Source organism: Balaenoptera ricei, chromosome 1 (assembly GCF_028023285.1).
Source record: "Balaenoptera ricei isolate mBalRic1 chromosome 1, mBalRic1.hap2, whole genome shotgun sequence".
Lineage (NCBI taxonomy): Eukaryota > Metazoa > Chordata > Mammalia > Artiodactyla > Balaenopteridae > Balaenoptera > Balaenoptera ricei.
The window spans coordinates 81,471,420-81,485,935 of record NC_082639.1 but is presented as its reverse complement, the minus strand read 5'-3'; the positions used below and the strand labels follow the sequence as shown (position 1 = coordinate 81,485,935).

Below are 14,516 nucleotides of genomic sequence, written 5' to 3'. Positions count from 1 at the left end.
TTGTTCATTCATTTTTGTTACTCTATTGTGTCAATTATATGACTATACCATAACTTATTTACTCATTCTACTGTTATTTCCATTTGGGGTTATTATGAATAAAATTGCTATGAACCCTGTTATAAATGTTTTTTAGTATATTATACTTATTTCTATTGTTCATATACTTAAGAATGGAATTGCTTGCTGACTTATTATTTATCGTTCAAACCAGGACACTTCTGAGAATGAAAATAGTTTGTCCCAAGCAAACTGTAGTCTGTGGTTATTTTAGGTGTAGGGTATGTAGATAGATGGTCAACTTTAGTAAATACTGCTAAACCATTTTCAAAAGTGCTTTTACTGATTTACACTTCTACCACCAGTTTACATTCCATGTCTTCACTAATGTGATTGGATAGCTGAAAATTCAATGTTGTATTTTCTAATAAGAACCTGGAATGAATTTAATCAGTATGATCAGTTAAGGGACCATTAATTTGCTTTAACGACCAACCTGGCAGAAGGTAAGGCAAAAGTTTTCCTGAAAAAATTAAAGAGCTTATGTTACAACACTTTGGAAAATGGCTTGGCAATTTACTGGAGCTTAACACAATGACCCAGCAATTATATTCAAGAGAAATGAGTGCTTATATTCACCAAAAAACATATTTAAGAATGTTTCTAGCAGCCTTATATGCAGTAGGCTGGAGACAACCCAAAAAGCCTTTAACAGTATAATGGATAGCTAAATTTTGATATATCACATAGTGGAATACAACGTGGCACTGAAAAAGAGTGAACAACTGCTGTACATGCCAACATAGATGAATCTCACAAACATAATGTTGAGTAACAGGGGCCAGATACAAATGAGTACATACCATATGTTTCTTTATATTAAGTCTGAGAACAGGCAATACTCTTCTATGGTGATAGATGTCAGAGTAGTGGCTACCTTTGAGGGAATGTAGGGTTATCAGTCAGAGAAGAAGGGATACAAGGGAGCCTCCTGGGGTGCTGGAAGCATTCTGTATCTTGATCCAGATGGTAGTTACATGGGCATATACATAAGTAAAAATTTATCAACCTGTACACTTAAAATCTGTGTGCTTTTTACTGTGTTTTATCTTACTTTTTAAAGAACATGAGCCTAAACATTACCTTGAAACAAGTATACTCTCAAAATTTTCTCAAGAAGTTTTGACATTATAGCATTGTGGTCATAGAAAAATACCACAGAACATCTCATTTTTTTAATTGATAGACTTTATTTTGGGGAACAGTCTTAGGCTTACAGAAAAATTGATCAGAAAGTGCAGAGATACACCCCCTCAATGCCTTTCCACAGTTTCCCCTGTGCACATCTTGTGTTAGTGTCATACATAAGCTAATATATGATATATTATTAACCAAAGTCCTTATTTACTTTAGGATGCACTCTTTGTGTTGTACAATATGTTCTGTGGGTTTTTACAAATGTATGATGACTTGTATCTACCATTACAGTATCATACAGAAGAGTTGCACTGCCAAACAGTCTCTTGTGCTCTACCTATTTATTCTTCCTTCTCTCTCTTTGAACCTCTAGCAATCACTGGTCTACTTACTGTCTCCATCATTTTGCCTTTTCCAAAATGTTATATGGGTGGAATCATACAGTATTTAGCCTTTCAGATTGACTTCTTTGACTTAGCAATTTGCACTTAAGATTCTTCCATGTCACTCCCCCAACCCCAGCACCCCTAGCAGCCTAATATTAAACTGCTTAACAGTTCTTCAGACCTCTCTCTTGCCTCCATACTTTTAGTACACGCTTCATCTCTTTAATGGGACCTTTCCAATGTGTGTGACACCATGCGATACTTTCTAACCAGAAAGAATTACTGGTACAGACTCAGTCATTTGGAGAGAAACCAGGACCCTACTCAAAGATTTGGAAGGGGTCCACTCCTAAGAAAGGTACATTTCATGTGTGTGTGTGTGTGTGTGTGTTAAAGCTCCTGAGTTGTTTCCCTAGAGGCCTCTCCTCTAGAGTGTAGACCAAAGACAGGCCTGGAAAATCTTATTTTTAACAAATTTCCAAGATGGTCTTATCAGGGAAGTTTGAAAAATAATGTTTTGGGGAGGGTTTGTTTGTTTTTCTGGCTCTAGTTATTTTAAACAGGTTTATTGAGATATAATTTACATATCATAAAGTTCTTCCATTTTAAGTGTAAAATTCAGTAGCTTTTAGTATATTTATAGAGTTGTGTGACCATAACCACAATCTAATTTTGGAATATTTCTATCACCCCAGAAAGAAACCTCATGTCCATTTTCAGCCATTCCCTTTGTCCTCCCCCCGCTTCCCTAGTCGTAGGCAGCCACTAATCTTTCTGTCTCTGTAGACTTGCCTGTTCTGGACATTTCATATAAATGGAATCATGAAATATGTCGTCTTTTATATTTGGCTTCTTTGACTCAGCTTAATGTTTTTGAGGTTCATTCATATATCACTACTTCATTCCTTTTTATTGCCAAATAGCATTCAGTTGTATGGAAATAGTGTCTTATTGTGATCATTTTACCTGCGTACATTTATTCAAATGATTGTCTTAGTTTTTTCATTTTCTTGGTGTGGTCTCTTATGTGTAACTCTCCTCTAATACAGTGTAAATCTCCTGTTATGTGTTAATCTTTTCTTTTCAAACAATTTAGGTGTACTACTAATTTCACCTTCTTGAAGAAATCTTTCCTCTGGCCTGCTGGTCTTCTTCAAAGAGGTCTGGCTGCCTGGAGGCCTTCTGCACAGATGTCATCTTGGGAGCTTTTTTTGTTATCCTAGGAATTCCTTTTGCCTCACTTTTGAATTAGACTTCCTTTTTCCTGGATCAAAAACAAAAGGATGTTTTTCTTGGTGTACTTCATTTTGGTGGAGCATATCACCTACCTTTCGGTGGGGGGGGGGGGGAGAAAAAACAATGGAAGATAAACTATAAAAAGGATTTATCTGATTCTGATTCTCATGGTTGACCCAAAATAGTTTTTTTTTAAGTCCTTTAAGCTTTTAACTCATATTTTAGCCTCACGTTTAATTGATAGCTTGTATGGGTATAAAAAAAATGTTTTAAGGTAATTAAAATTTTTAAAAATATAGGTTAGAAATGTTTTTCTCAGAATTTTGAAGGCACTGCTGTAATTGTCTGATACCATTCTGATTCTTAATCTTTTATGTAAAACTTGTTGTTTTGGGCTGGATACCTTGTCTTTTCTTTGTTCCCAGTGTCCTGGAATTTCATTGTGATGTACTGTAGTATAGGTCTACTTTTATCCATTGTCCTGGGCACTTGACAGCTTTTTCAATTTCAAAGCACATGTCTTCCAGGTCAGAGAAATTTATATCTAAGACCCTTTTTTAGAATATCACTTTTTTTTTTTTTTTTAACTTGGATGCAGCATCTTCAGAAGGAATGAATGATGCTTTTTTTTTAAGTTTTCTTCTCCCCAGATAGTCTGTTAACTTCTAGTTTCTTTTTTTCTGGTTTCTCTTAGATGCTTTCCTCAAATGTCTGATAATACTTTACTCTCTACTCAAACTTTAAGACTAAAGAACTTAAGGACTTCCCTGGTGGCGCAGTGGTTAAGAATATGCCTGCCAATGCAGGGTACACGGGTTCGAGCCCTGGCCCGGGAAGATCCCACATGCCGTGGCACAACTAAGCCCGTGTGCCACAACTACTGAGCCTGTGTTCTAGAGCCCATGGGCCACAACTACTGAGCCCGCGTGCCTGGAGCCCATGCTCCGCAACAAGAGAAGCCACCACAATGAGAAGCCCATGCACCACAACAAAGAGTAGCCCCCGCTCGCCACAACTAGAGAAAGCCGGCGCGCAGCAACGAAGACCCAACGCAGCCAAAAATAAATAAAAAGACTAAAGAACTTAAAAATCTGACAGGAAGTTCTGAATGCCTGGGTAGGATTCATTGACTATGACCGTCATTGTAGGATGATCCTGCTGAGATTCTTCTTTGGGGAATCCAAAGATTCCCCAGTGAAGAATCCCTTTACATACAACTCAGAGACTCCTGGTGCCTCTTTTTCCTTGGTGAATCTCAAAAGTACTTCTAGGCACATTCATTGACTTAAAAACCTATGTCTAATTTCACCCAGAAAAATAATACATTTTTTTCTTTTCCACGATATGAATGTATTTCACAATTGAAGTTTTTGTCATTGCTGTTCCCAGTGTCACGAAGATATTCCTATAGTCTTTAACCTAAAATTAGAAAGACAGTGGGCCTCAAAAGGGTATGCTCCATCTAGTATGTATGTATACTTTTCAAGACAAAAGGCAGTAGCCTTTGTCAGAGTCTTTATCCTGTGATTGACCCAAAAAAGATGTCAAACAAAACCAAACAAAAAAACATTGCCTAAAGAGTGGTCCTTATCCTAGGATGTACATCAAAATTACTCAGCTTTTTTGAACATATGCATTCGTAGACTCTACCCTTATACCAGAAGAAAGTTTCAGGAAAAGAGGTTTCAACAGACCGCTCCTTGTTCCAACCACTAGATAGTAGAATCGGCCTAGAACAGCTTGGTTGTACTACTGAAAGATGGTGTCCATTTGTGTATACCAGACACAAACAGGCAGATGTTCATAGTTCAGGAGCACTTTTATCCTGAATAATTGATAGTTGCATTTCAGGTAAATCAACTCCTTTCTGAGTCAGCCCCATTTGGTTTGAACATAGGATCTGCCACAGTGATTCTCTGAATACATCAAAATCTCCTGAGATGCTTGTAAAAAATATGGTTTCTGGGGTTTTACTCTCCAGATTTGGGATCCTTAAATCTGGGGAGCGATTCTACATTTTTAATAGGCATACTTGGTTATCCTAATGCTAATGATCAGTGGGCCATGTTTTGAGATATGCTAATCTAAGTTTGCTATTGGTAATATCCCTGAAAGTTTTTCTAGGGGGGTTAGGTTAAGAAGGTTACTTGTCTGCTTTTTGTTGTTGTTTTCTTTCTTTTTTCTTTCTTTCTTTTTTTTTTGGCCACACCATGTGGCATGCTGGATCCTAGTTCCCCGACCAGGGATCAAACCCGTGCCCCCTGCAGTGGAAGCGCAGCATCTTAACCACTGGACTGCCAGGGAAGTCTCTGTTGTTGTTTAAACATAATTAGTTCCCAAGAGTCTAGTAATAAGGGTAAGCAGTACAGCTCTTAGATGCAGGCAACCAAGACAGCACTTTAGAGGACCCAGCTCTGGTCCTCTCCCAGCCAAACTCCTTTTCACAGGATGCCCTCCCAGAGGACATCCCCACCTGAAGTCTAACCCCTCTGAGACCATACTCTACGTACTCAGTACCCTGGAATTCCTTGCCCAGATATCTACTTTCAGGGCCTACCACAGGCCTCTTCCCTTTCAGAACCAGTATGCACACTCCTAGGTCCAGGGGATAACTAGGATATAGCTTCAGTTTTACCGTCCCTTACCTTCACATTTTTCTTCTTTCCACCAAAAAATTTCTCTATGCCTTTGCTGTTCTACATTAGCAGTTCTCAAAGAAGCAATAATTGCATCTCCTTTGACGTTAAATAAATGACCCTTCAATCTGTAGTTCACTTTATATAATATTTGAGGTCGATTATTACATTTGATATGAGGCTACAGAGTTTCAATTGCAATAAATTTTGTTAGAGCAAAGAAAAGCTATAGCTTTCCAAACAATTGGGAAGTTGTGGTTCCTCCGCCATACTCCTCCTTTATAGCCAGGAAGAAGGAAGACACGTGCTCTATATTATTTCTTCAAAAAGGGTTTGGGGACAAGAGAAAGGAAGACATTAACTGACTTAATTTTACACTTGGAGCTATAAATCATGTGTTGCAATATGGTGATAGGATGTTGCATCAGAGTGTGGCAGTTGTAGTAATGCAGTGTGTATCACAACCACGGAGAGGTCTTTGTGGTGCTCTGTGCCCTTTCCCTAAAGATTCAACTCCAAGTTTATATCCCTTCTGCTATGCCAAAGAGGAAGGTTTTACTTAAGTTACATTGTACCTCACTATGATGTTCTCTTAGCCTAGGGCACAGGAATTTCTTAATGGCTGAAGGTTTACCTGACGCAGACATCATTGTGTTGAGTGCCAGCATCCCTCTTGTTTCCCATTGTCACATACCAACAGGGAAGTACTAGGGTTTCTTCACTTCTTCCTGGAAGTCTATCAGGAAAGCTAGGAGGTGTTATGGCAAAGCTGTAATGTCTTTACTCTCAGAACCGTTAGTTTTGAAAGTGTATGTAATATTTCCTGAATATTTCACATTGTCTTTATCTCAAGATTCGAAAGATAGTTAGTGACCAGGAATTTGTCCTGGAGAAACAAAATTGCAGGTTGATAGTAATGATAAGGACAAGAGACATGGAGTATATTTTTAGCAAATTCTTGATAGTAAAGGTAGATTTTGATAGTTAATTGTTTTTATTGTTTTGGATTTTTTTTAACTCTTCTACTTTATCATAGGAGAAAATTCATGGTGTATGAGAGAAATTAAACAAGTGATAATATCAAAATTAAATTTTATATTTAAAACATAAACTCTTGAGGAGAAGATGATGTCTTAATTATATGATAGTGGATGTGGTAGTATCTGTGGTGGTGGGTTTGGGAATTTGAGGGAATTTAGGCAAAGAAGTGGCAGATGATGAAAAGAAATCACCCTTAATACTGATAAAACTGGTTTGGGAGAATGTGGTTTTGATGTGTGCAACAATGGGTTTTTCAGTACTGAACGCTAGAATTTGTCGGACTTGCCCCCCAGTAATAGGTAGCATTTGATCTGCATAGCTCTTCCCACACAAGGGTATGGCCCTATAAAATTCCAGGGATAGAGAAACAGAACCTGGTTCCCAAAGATGGAAAGAGAGGGAAAAGAGCTGAGCAATATGTGCCATTCCTCTTCCCTACCCCTGGTGAAAGAAGTCACTCCTTCTCCCTGGGAGGAACAGGGAAGAGAAGGCAAAAATGTTATACATCACTGGCCTTCCCTCTACACAGAAGGACATATCAATAGTGGGAAGAAGCATTTCTGGCTTCATTGAGTGATAGTGGTATGGTGGTCTTTAGGATATTAGAATGGAGACTGCTAGCAAATTTTATTGATTTGTAAACCATTATCATCATTCACAAAATTATGGAGACATGCTCTAAGACAGTGTGTGTGATAGTTCAGAGTATTGTCTTTATTAAGTCCATATCTTCTACAGATGTACATGGAAATATTTGCAGGTGAACTGATAGGATGGCTGAGATTTACCTCAGAATAATCCAGGAACAAGAGAGGTATATTGTAACAGGATTGTCCATGATGTGTTAGATGTTGAAATTAAGTGATGGGCACATGGAATTCATGTTATCTCTAGTATAACAAAGGTTCCGTTTGAATCTAAACTTGGGTATTAGCTATGTGTCCTCGGCAAGCTACACTACCTGAGTCTCTTATTTCCTAATCTCTAAAATGAAGATGATAAAATGAACCACACAGGACTGTTGTGGTGATTCAATTAAAATAAGTTATCTGCTTATTGCGTAACACATGAGAGTCACTAAAAAATTGGTAGTTACTATTTATATCCATAAATGGAAAAAGATCAGGGTATCTTCTTACTTAAACATGAAATGTTTGCTTTCTTGGAGTGTGTATATTTCCCCAAGTTGAGTATATTAACTTGGATTTTGTTTCAACAGCTCAGTTGCCTAAAAGGCCAGAGGGGCTTCTCCAGCCAACCCCCTTTTGATGGAATCCACATCGTCAACCATTTAATAGGAGATGATGAATCATTCCATTCCTCTGATGAAGAGTTCGTAGGTAATTCCTTACAGGAAAGTGGCATTGGTTTTCCTTTGCACAGAAAATCTGGCCTGATGTCTTTGGACCCCACTGTGGCAGATGGTAGTGAAAGCGAAGCAGAAGACAGCGCACTGAAGACCAGAGAGAGCAGTGAAGTGGCTCAAAAGGAGCGGCCCCCGAGAAGCGGGTCGTACTCAACCACTGTCTGACCATCACTGTGACCTAGACTGTGGATTTTTTTAAGGGATCAGTTATCATGACTGAGGGTTTTTGGAACATATCTGTTTCATATGTATATATATAAATATATATATTTTACAATCTTTAACTGCCTTTTTATCTTTGCCAAATCTTCACCACTGACTTACCATTGCTATAAAGTAGAGTGGAATATGGTTAATGGGAAAAATAAGGTTCTAGCAGTATTACTAAATATTAATGTTTCTTGTTTAGAAAATGCAATTATATCTATATGTGGGAACCATTTTGAAGTTCAGAACTGTGGAAAATTGAATTTTCTTCAGACAAAACTGTTCTTGTGCAATATTTTATGCTCAGTGAACAAATTGTATATTTATGTTATCAGTTTGTTTTCAGGGTGGCTGTCTACACACATTTGACCAAGACATACATCTGATTTATCTTGGTTTTTTTGTGTTTGGGGAATTTTTTTTTTCAACTAAAATTACTGCTTTATTAGTGGGTCATTGAAAATTCCCAAAAGCAAAGCCTTTTTTTTCACATAATTTTATAAACACAAATTAATGCTTATCTGTCTTGAGAATTCTAAATTTTGTTTTTAATTTCAGATTTTTATGTGCACATGATGCTTCCGTGTGTTGCCTACCAGTCAGAGTAGTAAGTTAACTACAAATATATTGGGTTTTTGTACATATTTATAAATCTGCACCACACAACATTGAACATTTTATGTGGAGAATGTATCTGTTGCAAGATGACTGCCTTCAGCATTATAAAAGGACCTCTGTAAATAATAGGTTAAAAGAAAATTGAAAATAAAACCAAACACTAATATTTTAATAGCTTTAGAATTTTGCTTAGCATTCAACACTAGCAGATTCATAACTGATGCTTGTTCAAAGACACTGTTGGTGAAATCTTTTAGTTCATGTGTATGTAACAAATTTTTCATGATTAGAGAGGTAATAGCACATATTACTTAGCTAATATTCTACTTAATATAATTTAATCAATGGACTGAGGTCCACAATATACAGCAATTATATCTGCAAATAATCTATGAACATTATCTTCAGATTCTCTAGTTACTAATCTATAGATAAAGCAAGCCATAAGAATCCTTTCCTACCAATTCTTTATCATCTAGACATTTTTTCCCTAGAAAACTGAATGCCTGTCATTGGTAAATTAGAGGAAACACCCAAACTACACTTATACTATGGAAAGACTACAAAAATGTGTTGACTGGATGCTTTCTACTCTCATTTTCATCAGCAGCCTATGGAAAAAAAAAAATAACCTTCAAGAATAAGAGGAAGGTAGAATTCGGTAAATATGGAGGTACAATTTTGCACAATATGTTGCATGCAGAGAAAAAAAATTACATGACACAATGGAACAGAAGAGACAAAAATAGTTTTCTGTCTAAAACAAGGAGTTAAGCCTTACGGTGCATCCTAGTCAAGGGTTTCCCAGCAAACCCTTTATAGCCATTTTGCTTGAGAAACAAGATTGAAAACATGCCTATTGTCTCCATAGCTCCAGGCTAAATTCTAGTGGTTAAGTAATTTACCTGTGGTCACAAGTTAGTAAGTAATCAGAGCCAAGATTTTAATCCAAATCGCTCTGACACCAAAGCATTTGAAAAGGCTCAGCTAATTTCTCAATTCCCTGCTTTTCTGACAGTTAATGTGATTTAAATGTCTGATTTAAATTGTTTCCTGAATATATTATATAGATATATATCTTTATGTATAGATACGCAAGTATCAACACTCATAAGCTTTACGCAGCTTATGAACATAGATACTACTCCTAGAATTGTCTGACTGGTGCCTTTGGGATTCTCTTTTGGGGTTCCTTGCTGTCAGTCTAGAGGCTGTTGATACCCAAGTGAAATGAGATGATTCATGGCCACATGATTGCTTTGACCCCCCACATCAAGAAATCCGAATGATCCAGCCCATGAGCCAGTTCCAGCCAACATCCTGTTTTCACATGATCCACAAGCTAAGAATGATTTTTACATTTTTAAAGAGTTGAGGAAAAAATCAAAAGAATAATATTTTGTGTCACATGAAAATCATATGACCTTCAAATTTCAGTGTCAGTAAAGTTTTATTGGCACATACCCATGCTTATTCATTTGCATGTTGTCTGTGGCTGCTTTTGTGCCACAGTAGCAAAGCTGAGTAGCTTAAAATGTCTATTATCTGTCCCTTTAGAGAAAGTTTGCTGACCTTAATTTAGATACTCTAAAATGTAGGTTTACCTCTTCAGTTTGTCTCAAGTAGAAGACTGAACCATTTGCTTTTGCTGTTGAGCTAATGGTTTGGAAATCTAAAATTTCCTGGTGGATCCTACACTTAGAACTATTCAACATGGAGAATGTGCCAGCTATTTTAGATTACAAAGTCTTTGAGGCCATAGACAAATTTGGAAGGGTATCTGTGCCTTTGGAAATGGAGAAAGAAAGGAAAGAATACCAGAATCCTAGCACTGTTCTTTAAAGCATGCATCATTGATTGGCCTTTAGGGTGTGCTTCACTGAGTCAGTGTTATAATTTGACTTTAAAAGTAAGAACATCTTTCTAGAACCATGTTTCAATTCTAAACTTTGAAAGGTATTCTTAAAGAATTTCCTAAGTACTGTTTCTGGTTAGGAATTAGTTGTTAAAAGAATTATGGTAAGTAAACCTTACTCTGTTGAGACTCCTGTAATTGGGATAATGAAAAACTAGAAATGGCAATCTTCTCATTCAAGATATTTGATTCAAATACTCCTTAGAAAGTTTTAAAATCTTCTTGGCCTTTAAGATGTAATAGAATAACTTACTCCCTTGGGATAGTTACTTTCTGGTGTCATTGCCATCCTGGGTTGAAATGCTGAGAGAGACTACAAGTCACCTGAATAAAATGGAAATTGCATTGAGGTGATGAAACAGAGACCTTAAAGATCAAGAAAATATTTCAACAGCGTTTTAAAAAATTAGTGGTAAATTTTTCTTCCTGGAAAAATAAGTCAAAGGTGTAACTTTACACAGTTTCTACCCTTTTTATTGATAGATATTAAGCGTTCAATGTTTGATGACTAATTGAGACACCAAGTCCTAACTAACTGGTTGGCTATTTGGGGAAGGAAAAAACAACTTTTTCTTAGCTCTGGAATGTAATGCAGCTTGTTACTCTCCAGATAGTGCCTTTGATTGAAAACAAGGTCTAGACCTTTGTAAGTATTTTATTTCTGACATCATAAGAAATGATTTGGTTCCTCATGCTTCTTTATCTTTACATAGTGCACTATAATTTTCAGATTTAAAGTAAAATGAGTGTATGAATTGTGTTTTAGTAAAGCCCTTTTATGACCAGCTTGATTTTTGTGTAAGTACCAGGTGTCAACAGCTAACATTTCATGAAATCAATGATTTACTTTGTTAAAACAATGAACTTTAGCCTGAAAATTATTGCTGCTCTGTCGTTAATGAAACAGTAAGTTTTTAAAATTAATTAATTTTAATTTAATTCATTCTACTGAAATTAAATTTTCTGATTAAAAATGGAGTGAATGCTATTTATAATCCAAGTTTTTACATCACATCCATTGATCTACCTACCCCTTCTTTTCACTCCAAAGAGAGGATAGAATAATGCATTACATATACTATAGAGATGCAAAACTATAATGTATTTCATTTTACTGTTGGAATTTCTTATTGTAACATTGTATGATAACCTGAAATGTTTACTTGTGCCTTTGCTTTAAACAATTAAAGTTTTCCATTTTATAAGAATTTCTGTTTCCTTAAACTATTCAACTTAAAAGGGGATAGGCATCAAAAAAGAAACTGTTTAAAAATGTGTGGCCTGACATCAGATATTCATGAGTGAGGCTTGTGCTCCGTGGGTACAGGGACCATATCCACCTGTTCCACCTATGTGTAACTAGTACCAAACAGAGAGCCTAGTATATATATTTCAATTTAATGAAAGGCCTAATACCTGGGTTTGTTATTTCCTTCAGCAACATGGTAATTTTTTGAAAATAGTAATGGCAATACTTTCATCTCACATTGTGTTTTAGGTTATTAAATTAATTATCAACTAATTCAATAAATATTTTTAAATATATAATTTGAATATACACAGGTAATTATAAAAAGAAAGTTATGCCTTCTGCATCATCACAATGTTAATAATCATTTAATTCAGAAGCAGTAGTTCATTGTATATAATTGTATATTATATATACAATTGTATAAAATGTAATTTATAATCCAGGGTTTCCTACCTTGGCACTATTGACAGTTGGGGCCAAGTTGTTGCAAGTGGCTGTCGTGTACATTGTAGGATGTTTATCAGCATTCCTGAGCTCTACCCACTAAATGCCAGTAGCACCTTCTCTTTCAGTTAGTTGTATCTCCAGCTGCCAAAAGTAGGGAGGACTGAGAATGAAAATCACCCCTGGTTGAGAATCTCTGGTATATATTTAGAAATGAGTCAAAAAACAAAAAGCCACTAGGACTAAAACTAAAAATATATACATCTATTGAAGATGGATATCAAATTTGTTTCTAGTAGCTGGTGAGAAAAGTAAAACCTGAACCACAATGAAGTGCCTCTTTACACTTATTAGGATGGCTATTAAGACACGCACACACACACACACACACTAACAAGTGTTGGTAAGGATATGGGAAAATTGGAACCCTTGTCCATAGCTGCAGGGAAAGTAAAATGGTGCAGCCATTGTGGAAAAGTTTTGGCGGTTCCTCAGAAAAGGTAACCATAGACTTACCATATGATCCAGCGATGCCACTTCTAGATATATACTCAAAAGAAAACAGGGACTCAAACAGATATTTGTGCAACAATGTTCATAATAGCATTATTCACAATAGCCAGAAGGTGGAAACAACAAATGACCATCAACAGATGAATGGGTAAATAAAATGTGGTGTATACATACAATGGAATATTATTCAACTATAAAAAGAAGTGAAATTTTTTTTTTTTGGCCGCGCCATGCGGCTTGCGGGACCTTAGTTCCCCCATCAGGGACTGAACCTGGGCCCCAGCAGTGAAAGCACTGAGTCCTAACCACTGGACTGCCAGGGAATTCCCCGGAATGAAATTCTGATACATGCTACAACATGGATGAACCTTGAAAAATGCTAAGTGAGATACACCAGACACATAGTGTGGTTCCACTGATTTGAAGTACCTAGAATAGCAAATTTATAGACAGATATATCAACACAAGTATTTCTGTACTTTTAACATGTCTAACACGTAGACATTAACCATGGGATAGGGGTGTGGGAGAAAGGGAAGTTATTGTTTAATGGATACAGAGCTTATGTTTGGGATGATGAAAAAGTTCTGGAAATGGATAGTGGTGATGGTTGCAGAACACTGCATGGATTTAATGCCACCAAATTGTACGCTTAAAAATGGTTGAAATAGGGACTTCGGTGGTCCAGTGGTTAAGAATCTGCCTTCCAATGCAGGGGACGCAGGTTCAATCCCTGGTCAGGGAACTAAGATCCCACGTGCCTCAGGGCAAGTAAGCCCTTGCACCGCAACTAGAGAGAAGCCGTGTGCTGCAACAAAGAGCCTGAGCGCTGCAACGAAAGATTCCAAGTGCCCCAACTAAGACCTGACAAAGCCAAGTAAATAAATAAATAAATTTTCTTTAAATGGTTGAAACAGTTTTTAAAAAATAGGCATGTTGAGAACTTAGAGTCAGCTTATAAATTAAATATGTTCAAGTAAAGATATATAGAAGGAAAAAAACCTAATACCTGAAGACTTACAAAATTTGCAGTGTCCATGAAATAGAAAGGTTTTTTTAGGTGTAGAATTCTGGCACTAGACTGGGACTCGAGCTTTGTGTTGTTGAAACCTGGACAAATCACAGAAATTTATGGCTTCCTTGCTGCTGCTAGTACACCAGACTCCCGGGGCCTTGCCCTTCCTGGAATGGGCTTCTGCCACATTCCCACAAGACTAGCTCCCCAACTACTCCTCTCCTCTGCTCAAGTGTCACCTGCGCAGGAGGCCTTTCCTGACCCTTTTTCAAAAGCCCCTTCCCAGCTTTATCTTTCTCCATTGCATTGATAACTGTCTATGCATTTTACATCATCATTTGTTTTTGTCTGCCCACGCTAGAATGCAAGCTTTATGATTTTTGTCTCTCTCCCCAGTATTCAGGACAGTATCTTGGCTCACAATAAATGTTTGTTGAATGAGTGAATGAATAGTGGAATAAATCACTGTACCTCAGTTTATTCACTATTAAAATGGGATAAACAACATCTGTGAAATATGAATGTCAGTGGAAAACCCAGTGGGACCTCCGTGCAGCCAGCCTGACTCCAGAGTCCTCTAGTTACTGAATACTGCTTTGGCGGAAGACACCCACCAAGCACTGTTGAGGAGGCAAAGATGAACCAGGCCAACTCCTGTCCTCACACGTGGAATGAGAGATACAAAGGTAC

General features: G+C 37.0%; 1 protein-coding gene across 6 annotated transcripts in view; it reads left to right on the top strand.

The window, feature by feature from the left end:
* EVI5 (ecotropic viral integration site 5) overlaps positions 1-11,810 on the top strand; it is a 223,668-nt gene extending 211,858 nt beyond the window's left edge. For all 6 annotated transcript variants that reach the window (XM_059926358.1, XM_059926351.1, XM_059926347.1 and 3 more), the window contains one exon: positions 7,716-11,810. In XM_059926358.1, the coding sequence (XP_059782341.1) occupies positions 7,716-8,027 (312 nt within the window). In that variant the 3' untranslated portion in view covers positions 8,028-11,810. The remainder of the gene's footprint in view (positions 1-7,715) is intronic.
* Positions 11,811-14,516: the final 2,706 nt, after the last annotated feature.